Consider the following 12078-nt stretch of genomic DNA (forward strand, 5'->3'; position numbering starts at 1 on the left):
AGGACTTTCGTAAAGGTTCACCTTATGATGTCACTGGAGCTTGACCTATTCCCTCTTTGGACAAACGTGTTGGTAGAATTTACACTTTTCTTCAGAAACTTCCTCTCTGACTCTAAACATGGAAAACAATCACATATAAGAAAAGGCTATTAACTACCAGGAGTGGGGTTTGAACCCACGTGAGCATTCACTCATTGGATCTTAAGTCCAACGCCTTAACCACTCGGCCATCCTGGTTGTAAAATGGCTTTCTATTTAGAGTTTATTATTCATTAGTCTCAAACCATTTGAACAGAGACACAAAAAGGATTTTCTTACGTTAAAAAGTGATTAGCAGTCAAACATGGTGGTGGAGGAGTGATGGTTTGGGCCAGTTCTACTCTACAGAAATCTTTCACAAAGCTCACTCCCGAGCCTGAACATAGTGACATGCTAACAACCAGGAGTGGGGTTTGAACCCACGTGAGCATACGCTCATTGGATCTTAAGTCCAACGCCTTAACCACTCGGCCATCCTGGTTAGAAAACAAATGTTTTGGCTTTCATATTGGTAGAATTAAACATCAATTGATAACTACCAGGAGTGGGATATTAACAATCTTTACAAAGCTCATTTCTGAGTCTAAGTTTAGAATTAAATCAGACATGAGCAATGATTGAAGATTATCAAGAAAATGACTTGAAACCATGAATATGGGAGGTGGTAGAATGGTGACTTGGGCAATATCTACTTTCTGAAAAACCTTTATGTTGGTAGAAATTACACCGTTTTACACATTCTAATGTTTGAGCCTAGTCCTGGAATACAATAACTACCAAGAGTGGGGTATGAACCCACATAAGAATGCATTCATTTGAACTTATTGGACTGAAAACATTTGGAAAGAGTGTCCTGGTCTCAACCCCATGTCACACTAGTGGTACCATATGAGACTCTTCTGCCAGAGTGACCATGGTGGACCATTAATTACTGGTTCTTTGGCGAACTTTTCATAGACACAGCTCACATTCAAAATGTTTATAACTTTTTTTTTTGCCAAGAATTTTTTTCAGAAAACAAATGACCAAACACGAATGTCCCAACTTTTTGTGCTTGTTAGTTAGTCATATGTTTGGCTGTTTTTAAATCTCTGATCTTTTTCTTTTTGTTCCACTCAGTTTGTTTGAAGAAACACTTTCGATCCTGAAAGTAATCCGAATAAACGATATCTGCATCCGTCTAAGTGTGAAAGTCGTCTAAATTAAAGTGTGTCTCATGAGACAGAGAAACTAAAAACACGCAGAGGAGGTGCTTCAAATTTGTGTTTCAAAAAGAATCTTTTGAGCATTTTTGATTAAAGTCTAAACAACAAAAACAGATCCTATTTCTCCTTTAAAAGTGAGACAAAACAAAGATAAGACTTGCCTCCATGCTCTCTGATCGACCTGCGGATGACATTACAGTGCAAGCCTTGGCTCCTCCCAGCTGACAGTCTAGACCGCTTTAATCATGACGTTAGGAGAAAGCAAAACACGAGTGACAAAAGGAAAGATAACCTCCATACTTCAAAGCTGTCTGGAAGCTCACCTCCAATGATCTCCCCCCTGCTGGAGCACTAGAGGTGGGCGTTCCTGTGTGTTTTCATAAAAATAGATCCACACTGACCCCAGAGGAGGGGGATCATCGCAGGTTGTCGGAGGGGGCGGTAAAGGTTGAAGGGTGTGAGGTAGCCTATGACCCCGTGATTTTGCTCGGGCACAACGGCCCAGATCTCGGGGGGGGGGTGACCCGGCTCAACGGCGGCCTACTGCACAAACACGGCGGAGGAGGTGGCGCAACGAGGTGAGGCTATGCGGGCAGATTTTAATGGGAGACAACGGTTTCGGCCACAGGAGCCCACTGGGACCAATTCTGCTTTAGTTCAAGTCTAGGTTGAATGTGTTGAGAATGAGTCAACGCTGGCTGCACAGAGTGTGACTAACAGAGCGACCGAAAACAGGCCGAGAGGAGAGCCAGGAAGGCCTCTTTGTGAAACAGATGAGATGAATCCATCATCAGCTCCATATTCTCTCTCAATCCTCGATGGTACAGGAGGGGTACTTTAGGAAACAGGCTGGGGGAGGGAGTTAAGTGAACTGAGGGCTTGTAGAATAAACAAAAAGAGACCTGACGTCTCAACTGTCAGCTGCGGTCTTTAAGAACTGCAAACGTATGAAACTAGAACAGGGAGGAGGTAAACAAAAACACAACATAGATAAGAGTACAGTCAAGTCTTCTAATGATCCCAGCAATGATCCGACTTCATCAAGAAATCTGCTTTTTCTCTTTCACTAAATCCCAGAGAAGGTTCAAAGCTGTCACTTCTAACACTGCGTTTGTGCGCTTGCTAAAACACACACTTTGGCTGCACATGCTGCCAACCATCTGCAGAGCTTTGCTAATGATGTAGAAAACTTTGAGAGTCAGCGACTTTGTGGATACACAAAACTTCTAGTTTCCTAAAAAGTGCAAAATGGCGTTCTTTGTAAGAGAAGAGATTTGATTCTAGTTTACGCACTGATGTATTTGCAAGTACAAGGTGTCTAGATTTCTAGATCCAAGACTTACATGCGAGTATGGATATGTGAAGACATGTATATACAGTCATTGGACACTTTATTAGGTACACCTCGGTAGTACCAGGTTGGACCTCCTTAGTCCTTAGTGACATAGATTCAACAAGGTACTGGAAACATTCCTCAGGTCCATATTGACATGATAGCATCACACAGTTGCCAAGGGAGATGCCAATCTCCTGTTCCACCACATCCCAAAGGGGATCTATTGGGTTAAGATCTGGTGAGAGATGATGCCTTATCCTGCTGGAAGTAGCTATCAGAAGATGGAACCCTGTGGTCATTAAGGGATGGACATGGTCAGGTAGGCTGTGGCGTTGCAACAATGCTCAATGGGTCCAAAGTGTGCCAAGAAAATATCCCCAAAACCATTACAGCACCACCACCAGCCTGAATCATTGATCCAAGGCATGATGGATCTATGCTTTCATGTTGCTGAAGCCAAATTTTGACCCTTTAATCCGAACGTTGGAGCAGAAATAGAGACTCAGACCAGGCAACGTTTTACCTTCTACTGTCCAGTTTTGGAGAGGAGTGTTCTTCTGCTGCTGTAGCCCATCTGCCTCAAGGTTGTTGTGACCAATGGTTATTTGAGTTACTGTTGTCTTCCTATTAGCTGGAACAGTCTGGTCGTTCTCTTCTGACCTCTGGCATCAACAAGGTATTTCCACCCTAGGAATAGCTCACTGGATATTTTCTCCTATTCGGACCATTCTCTGTAAACCTCTAGAGATGGTTGAAATCCCAGTGGAAATACTCAGACCAGCTCTCGTGGCATCAACAGTGACTTTCAGTCACTTCTTTTGGCTAAATTACACATTTTACCAGTTATTTAGGCTAATTTGGCATTTTGCTAATACTTCAGGTACATGCTAGCTGTTTTGGCTAATTTTGGCTTTTTTTAGTTTTTTAGGTTAATTTAGAGTTTAGCAAATATTTCCGCTTTATGCTAGCTGTTTTGGCTAAATAAGACATTATTCTAGTTATTTAGGCTAATTTGGCATTTAGCTAAAATCTAAGCTACATGCTAGCTGTTTTGGCTAATTAAATGTTTTTTTTCAGTTTTTTATAATAATTTGGAGTTTAGCAAATATTTCAGCTTTATGCCAGTTGTTTAGGCTAATTTGGCATTTAGCTAATATCTAAGCTACATGCTAGCTGTTTTGGCTAAATTAGACATTTTTCCAGTTTTTTAGGCCAATTTAGAGTTTAGCAAATATTTCAGCTTTGTGCTAGCTGTTTTAGCTAAATTACACATTTATCAGTTATTTAGGCTAATTTTGCATTTAACTAATATTTCAGCTACATGTTAGCTGTTTTTGCTAATTTAGACATTTTTCTGTTTTTAGGCTAATTTGGAGTTTAGTTAATATTTTGGTTTGATGCTAGCTCTTTTGGCTAAATTAGACATTTTTCCTGTTGAGTTTTTTCGGCTAATTTGGCACTTCGCTAACATTTTAGCTAGCTACCAACTTCAGCATTTTCAGCTATCAGCTTTTTGTTTTTATTAGCTTTTAATTTAAGCATCTTCAGCTATTAATCTATCACAGGTAATGCTACATATCTAGTTTTTTAAAATATTTTTGTGTAATCTTTTCTATAAAAATTACTGAAATGAATTATTTAAAATGTGTGACTTTCTGGAAAACCGTAAATATAATTCTTGTGTGTACATTGAGATTTTTATTATGTATACTTTGTAAGCAGCTGAAAACATAATTTCTCCAAGAGTGCCGTCCCAAAGGCATTAATAAAGCTAAGTAATATAAAAAAAGCTAAGAAACGATGTGAATGTCTTAACCATCGTCTGCACTGATCCCCTGTGATGTCCTCACATCCATAGCTTGTACCACGGACCTTTTATTTTATTCTTCTTCTTCCTCCAGCAGGAAGTTGACTATTCTCATTTCGTTGGTGAGGGACCTTCATGTTCATACAACAAATACTGGAACCGAACCGAACCACCACCTTTTAATAAACATGGTATTCTTTACATTAAGATTTTTTAAAACTAAATCTTTGTCATATTTTATCTTTGCAAAGCTGCTATTGTGACACAATGTTGGTTTTGAATAGGATCGGGATTTCCATGCAGACTTTTTCACTTCAGTATAAACTTTCTGAAGTGATGACTGAAGGTTCCTGTTTATCTCAAAGAGAGAGCCAAGGAGAAGGCTTTTCCAAAGCTGGCTGGTGTATTTCTAAACGATCTGCTCATTAAAAAGCCCCTAGAAAGCCTTGAGTGTGTCTGCTCATGTCAGACAGAGAGAGTCTGTTGAATCTGGACAGGAAGTGGGCTTTTCGATAATGATCCTGGCAACAGGAGAACAAAAGATTATGATTTTATCCTATCAGTACACTGGGCTCAATTTTCCTGAAGATTTGTGGCGTATAATAAAACAGCAAATTAAAGGATCAATTGACTTAAAACTCTAAACAATATTTTAAATAAGAAAACGTTGCACAAAAGTTTAAGTGCTAAACTAGCCCATTAGGAAGTAGCTTCAGTAAAAATAAAAATAAAGGAAAAAAAGTACAAAATTATCAGGATAAGACTATATTAGCTGATAAAACTACCAACGAACGTGCTGAATGTAAATTTAATTTAAGAAACCTAAATAATGGTAAAAGTACTAAATGCTAACATGCTTTAATTTATGCCCAGTTAATGTAATAAAGCTGAAAAATGTAAAAATGAATGATACAACAAATAAAATAAAAAAATAAAAAATTAAACTTTAAATACTATTTTTAATTATAAAGAAGTAGCATTAGCTTAAAAAAGTAGCATTACTAAAAATAAAATAAAGTGTAAGTGCTAAACTAGCTTGAAAAAGTAGCATGACTAAAAATAAAAATAAAGCGACAAAATATACTAAATAATCTAGAAAAGACTACATTAACTGATTAAAGGACCAAAATAAGTTCTAAATGTTAAATTATCTTAAGAAAACGAAATATTTGTAAAAGTACTAAATGCTAACATGCTTTAATTTGTGCTCAGTTAACATAATAAAGTTGAAAAATAGAAAAACTAATGAAACTACAAGTAAAATAATAAATTTACTTTAAACTAAATGTTATTTTTAATACGCAAATGAAAAAAAAAGTTGCATTGCTAAATATAAAATAAAGTTTAAGTGCTAAACTAGCTTAATAAAGTAGCATTACTAAAAATAAAAATTATGTGACAAAATGAACAAAATAATCTAGAAAAGACTATATTAACTGACAAAACGACCAAGAAAATTACTAAATGTTAAATTAACTTAAGAAATCTATATATTTGTAAAGGTGCTGAATGCTTACATGCTTGAATTTGTGTTAAATAAGCAAAAGAAAGTGTGTTATAAAAAGATACATTTTGCTGAATATTGCTAAGCTAATTATAGAAAGCTTTAAATAAAAAATTTAATCTAAATAAACAAAAAACATGTATACAAAATCATAAAAAGAACTTGAAATGCTGAGTATGCTAGCAAAAGAGTAGCACCGCTAAAATTGAAAAAAGCTAATAAATATCAAAATATTTTAAATTTTCAATATTTACTGCTTTAAATATTGAGTTAAATGCTTGTAAATTAATTAATACATTGGAATTTTGGCAACAGTATAATTCAATGAAGTGAATCAATGCTAAAAACAATAAGCTGAGTCATGCTAATGCTGCTAATGTCACTATGCTAAATGCTAATTTAGCAATGAGAAACATATTTTAAGGATAAAAAAATAACTGTTTTTTGTTAGAAAATGGTAAACTTATTAGTGGAAGTACATTTATTCAGACAGTGTTTTGTAAAACAGCACAGAGTAATTTGAGCTTCCCTCATTCGGTGAAAACTCCACTTCACCTTCACATGCAGACACAACCTCGCTCTTTGAGAAGCCCTCAAGGACGCCGCCGCCGATAAGCACCTCGGCCCTCATTACCGCTCTCAGCCCAAACAGCAGCGCGTCGCTTTGCCAGGCTGCACTTCCTCTGAAATGAGGCCAGCATTTGCCGCTACCTGCCACGGTCCCCTGAGCGCCGACACCTTTCACCAGTTGTTGTTTACTCGCAGAGCAGTAGTCATTAAATTTTGCAGAAGTAAAGAGGAGACAGGAATCTGCTGATCGTTTCTGCATAGCTGGTTTATCATGAGGTGATGATGAACTGTGAGGGGTGACGAATGCATCCCGGCCTAACACCTCCATGTTTGTGGGAGCTGAAGATCTGCTGAGGTGTTTCCAGAGGCTGCAGCTCCTTCGTCTGGTGTGGTTTCCTCTGACCTCACAGGAGTGAACCTTCTGCACGATTACAACCTGCTTTTCATTCTGCTGGAATAATACAGACGACTGGAGCTATGGATCCAGTTAGCTTCATTTTCCTACTATTTTTTTATAACCACATGTATCACATTTGAAAGACACATTTCGATACACATTGTATTTATGTTTTCTGCCCTGCAATGCATCGTCATTCCACTAGAGGCAGTACAGGCTCTTTTCAAAATGGCTCCTTCTTTAAAATCCTAAAAACACTTCACTAAAAAAAAAATGGCTAATTTTCAAAACTTTATGGTGAGAATTATAGAGTCACTAATAAATAAATAAATAAATAAAATTCTAAAATTAAAAGAAAAATGACGTAAAATTTTGAAAAGTCGTAAAATTATAAAGAAAAATAGAGAAAATATCAAAAAGTTATGAGAAATGTGTTGTAAAATAAAAGTGGTGAAATTATAAGATAAAAGTTGTAAAATAGGTAAAATAAAGTAATTAAATTATGAGAAAAATAGGTGTTGAATTACTGGATAAAATTATTAAAATAAAGTCATTGAATTATGAGAAAAAAGTAGCAAGATATATTTTTTTAAAGTCCTAAAATAATGAGAAAACAAGTTGGAAATATATGAGAGTAAAATTGTAAAAGTATGAGAAGAAAAGCTGTCAAATTTTAAGATTAAAAATTGATAGCAAATAGAAAATGAATGTTAAATAATGAGAATAAAGTTGTAATACTGTGAAATAAAAATCATTCAAAATAATAGAGTTAATAAATTATGAGAAAAAAATGAAAAAGAAATATAAAATATGAGATAGAATTTGCAAAATTATAAAAAGTGTTTTAAGCAATAAATTAATAAAGAAAACTTGTAAAATTATGAAAATATGGTCAAAAAATAAACAGATGTTGTAAAATTATGAAAAAACTTCCATATTAAAAATGTGTGAATCAAATTTGCGACAAATCTTTCCTAAAAACTCATTTCAATATTATTTTATCCTAAACTAACAATATTTTGAGGAAAAAACTCACCAAACCTCAAACAGATCATAATTAATACTACCAAGATTTAATTAAAAATATTGAATATTTCTTTTTTTTTTTTGGAGTGGATTAAATCAAAAATAATTTTTAAAACATTCAAGTTCTCTTTTTATCCTTTTTTCTTGCTACTCCTAAGTCCTTAAAACACACAGAGAACAGGAAATGGATATTTTTTATATATTTGAGACGTTTTATAAGCAGTATTACGAGAGGTTTAATCAATTTCCAGTCAAAGAGCGGATGATACCGAGTCTTTTACACGAGTTAATGAGTTTCTCAGACCCTGATGAGCAATCACATCATTAGAGGATCATCTTCTGGAGTTTGTTAAAGGTCATCGTCTACAGGGTTTAGCTTATATAACAGTATATGAGTTCTTCAGAGAATCTGGAATATATTATCTCTCTAAATTAAGAACTTTTTAGGGAATGTATTTAAAGAAAATTTGTAAACTATTGCATTTTCCCCATTAGCTTCCTCTCCTCCATGATGCAGGAACACGTTTCCACAGGTGTGGTATTGTGGCTTTCAGGGTGATGCAACAGGCAGGAGCAGTAAACAAACAGCAGTAAACAGCAGCAGGGAGTGGGACCCCCACTGTGATGATTATTGGAGGGCTGTAAACACGCCTGATTTACCCCCCCGCCCACAGGGGGGCGGGAAAGGTGATGCAGACGTCCAGCAACATCTGGGCCTCAGCTCACCCCACCGCGGTCATGTGGGACGGAGGGGTTTGTGGCGGGAAAGGACACAAACTGGACGTGAACCGTCACACCTGGGAACGTTTTAGGGTAATTAGTCGAACAGTAGTGGATGTTTTCATAGCAGAGCTTCAATCTCAATTGTATTCATGCTGGAACATCATCAGAACAGAACGGTACAGATGTAAAATGTGAGAAAAACAGCAGAGCAGAGTAGCTTGAAGGGAAAAACTGGAACTATTTCTATTTTCTTTTCATTTTCAGGGTTAATTTTAATGTTTCAGCTACTCAATAATGTTCCAAGCATAAAAAAAAGTCAGATAAATTCTATATAGCTATTATTTTTAGAGGAAAATGTGTCCCAATCCTTTTTGAAAATCAAATTAAGCTAAACAGCACCATCTAGTGGCAAAAAGAATCAATTACACCAAAGGATACAAGGAAAAATGAGATGAGATTGGTCCAGTAATTTATTTTTTTACCAGTAATCTTATTAAAAATCTTAATAGTAACCTTATGTAATTATCTTTTCAAAATAAAAAAGTGATATTAATTCATTTATGTGTATTGCTGAGGCAAATACTTTTACCATTTGTCTGTTTTTACTGTCAGTTTGCTAAATCTTTTACATCTTCACCTCAAAATAATAAAAAATATAAATTAAAAAATAAATGCATCTTTCATTTTGAAAATGGATCGTTTTAAGTTCATCTTTAAGGAAAAATAAACTTAATATTTCTAAATTAGTGCGACCAGTGCTGGACACACGGATCTGGAGGAAAATCCCTTAAAAAATCTAAATGTGCAGAAAAATGTAGCTTTTACATCAGATTATACTTCAAACTAAATGTCTTTGATTCCGTGGCAGGTATAACATCTACTTATGGTTGAAGGATTGTGGGATAAACGATTTAAAAGGACAGAAACCACCGACAGTAAAACACGCCTTTCATCCAGTTTATTGTATAAATGTACAGAGCGATTAACGGTAGGATTTCTGGTAGCGGGCACGAGCTCCAGGTCCACCGAACTTCTTGGACTCGCAACGACGTGGATCAGCGACCAGCAGGGTCCGGTCGTACTGGATCAGGATGTCTTTGATCTCCTTCTTGGAGGCTTCATCAACATCTGCAGAAAAAACATGATTGAAGCTTCTTGTTCAGGTCAAGACTGTTGGTACTTTTCTAAATTTCATGTTGAATGATTTTAATGGAATCATTTTCACATATTTGTTTTAGTAATTTTGTGTAAACACTGAAAAATAAGTCAGTAGATAGAAAAAAGAAACCATAAAAACTTATTTTTGTCACTTTTAGGCTTTAATGTTGATCACTAAAATTATCTGTTCCAGATTTTGTCTTTTTCTTTAGTTTTTCAATTTCGCTAATTTTTTAGAAGTCGTAAAATTATAAAGAAAAAGTCATAAAATAAGGAAAAAGTGGTGAAATGATATAAGTGATTAAAATGTGAAAATAAATTGAATTATGATGAAAAAAGGCACAAAATTACAAGAAGAAATGTGCAAAATTATGAAAAAAAACATTGAATTGTGAGGAAAGAAAACGTAAAATTATTTTTAATAAAGTCCTAAAATAATGAGAAAAAAGTTGGAAAATCGTAAAAATAAAATGGTAAAATTATAGAAAAAAAGATGTAAAATTTTAAGAAAATACGAGATTAAAGATAGAAATAAAGCCATTCAATTATGAGGAAAAAAATGCTAAATAAAAAAAAGAACAATGTTCATAAAATTGCTTTTTAAGTCCTTAAATTATGAAAAAAAAGTTGTAGATAGAAAAAACATAATCCAGACTGGACAAAACATCAAAACTTATTGTTTTGCCACTAAAATACAGTTTAAAGCTTTAATGTTGATAACCAACATTATCCGTTCCAGATTTAGTGTTTTTCTTTTTAGTTTTTTTTAGCTCCAGGAACATAAAAACCTGAATGTAGAGTTGTCTGTTTAAGAAAAAAAGTCTGCCAGTCAATCATCATAACCCTGAAATCTAAAATAGTTTAGGTTTTAAATAAGAAAAATTTGTGTAAACAAACGTCTTTCTGTTTTATAAGAAACATCAATGGACCCTTCACATTTAAATCACTCAAATGTAAGAAACTTTAGTTAAATATGACATTTTTGATGTTTGCTTTACAGAATAAAACTTCAAACTTACACTTCTGGTAGTATGCAACCAGAGCCTTGGAGATGGCCTGGCGGATGGCTGTAAAAACACAAAAATCAAAGTCAAACTGTTCCAGAATCAAGAGGCTGACGTTTCATGTCTTGTTTTGGTCTTACCGTAGATTTGTGCGACATGACCACCGCCCTTCACTCTGACTCTGATGTCAACTCCAGCAAAACGCTCCTTTCCCAACAACAGAACTGGCTCCAAAAGCTGATCAGAACAACAAGTTTGTTAGTGTTTTATCTCACTTTAACGGCATATTCTTGTCGTAACCAAAATAGAAGACACACTTTATCTTGGTTTAAATGCATAGAAGGCATTTCAACTACTATAACTCGTAACACGTTCAATGTTATGAGGCTACAATCACACAAGTGATGGAAAAACCTTTATAATCATGTAACATCCTGCAGTTTTTAGCATCCAGATGCTAACAAAAGTGAAACTTCCTGGAGTATTTCTTCAAAATAAAAGCACTCCATTTACTACTTTAACAGAAACTAAAATATTTGGAATCTGGACACAAACCTTGTACTGAAGTGTAGCAGGCTCCACCATCTCCAGGGGTCTGCCGTTCACCTTGATCAGGCCATTGCCCCTCTTGCAGTGGGCAACTGCTGTAGCGGTTTTCTAATGGAAATAATATGATTAATTACCCCTAAAATTAATTTTTGACAACATATAAAGGTCAAATCATATTACTTGAAGTAAAATTAACAACTAATTGCTATTTAGTTGTAGAATTATGCCAAATGTGAGGAGAAATCCATTAAATTTAATATTAAAACATCTATTTTGGGTAGAGCTAATTAGCATTTAGCTAAAGTTAGGCTACACTGACTGCTACCTACCTAAACAAAACACATGGACATTATTAAAACATCATAAACAGGATCGTTTTTAGTTCGACTGGTTCATTCAAACGTAACATTTAAGCTAAATAATTACACAAACTTAATATTTATAGCTATATCCTCTCGCGTTAGCAACCTTAGCTAGCATCCGCTAGCATGGAAGCTGAGCCAGCGACATCACACGTGTAATAAACTTCACACTTGTACTTACTTTACGTCCAAACACCTGGACAGACTGCAGAGGACCTTTAGCTGGCATGTTTCTGAAATACACAGAAAGCAAAATTTATAGTTAGGAAACGCTATAAGGGCATTTTTAGTGTGATTTTTGTCGGATCTGTCTCTGAAACACACCGCCTTCCACTAGGATGCCGCAGGAAGAGGCCGACGGGGTTTCACACGCCGAGAATCAGGGGTGGTTTACGGCA

The 12078-nt window shown here is 35.3% G+C and overlaps 1 protein-coding gene and 2 non-coding genes across 3 annotated transcripts; all 3 read right to left on the minus strand.

Annotated features, from left to right (window-relative positions):
* Positions 1–154: 154 nt before the first annotated feature.
* trnal-uaa lies at positions 155–237 on the minus strand. Its single transcript has one exon. It is a non-coding gene; the product is annotated as a tRNA-Leu (tRNA).
* A 200-nt stretch (positions 238–437) lies between these two features.
* trnal-uaa lies at positions 438–520 on the minus strand. The gene has a single exon. It is a non-coding gene; the product is annotated as a tRNA-Leu (tRNA).
* Positions 521–9550: 9030 nt separating this feature from the next.
* On the minus strand, positions 9551–12078 carry rps16 (ribosomal protein S16; the record flags this gene model as incomplete). The annotated part of the gene is given in 6 exon segments (XM_024284904.1): positions 9551–9735; positions 10785–10832; positions 10910–11006; positions 11325–11426; positions 11862–11913; positions 12005–12078. Coding segments are annotated over 5 exon segments (441 nt in total). The 3' UTR covers positions 9551–9589.

This window comes from Oryzias melastigma, linkage group LG23, assembly GCF_002922805.2.
Source record: "Oryzias melastigma strain HK-1 linkage group LG23, ASM292280v2, whole genome shotgun sequence".
NCBI classification, from domain to species: Eukaryota; Metazoa; Chordata; class Actinopteri; order Beloniformes; family Adrianichthyidae; genus Oryzias; species Oryzias melastigma.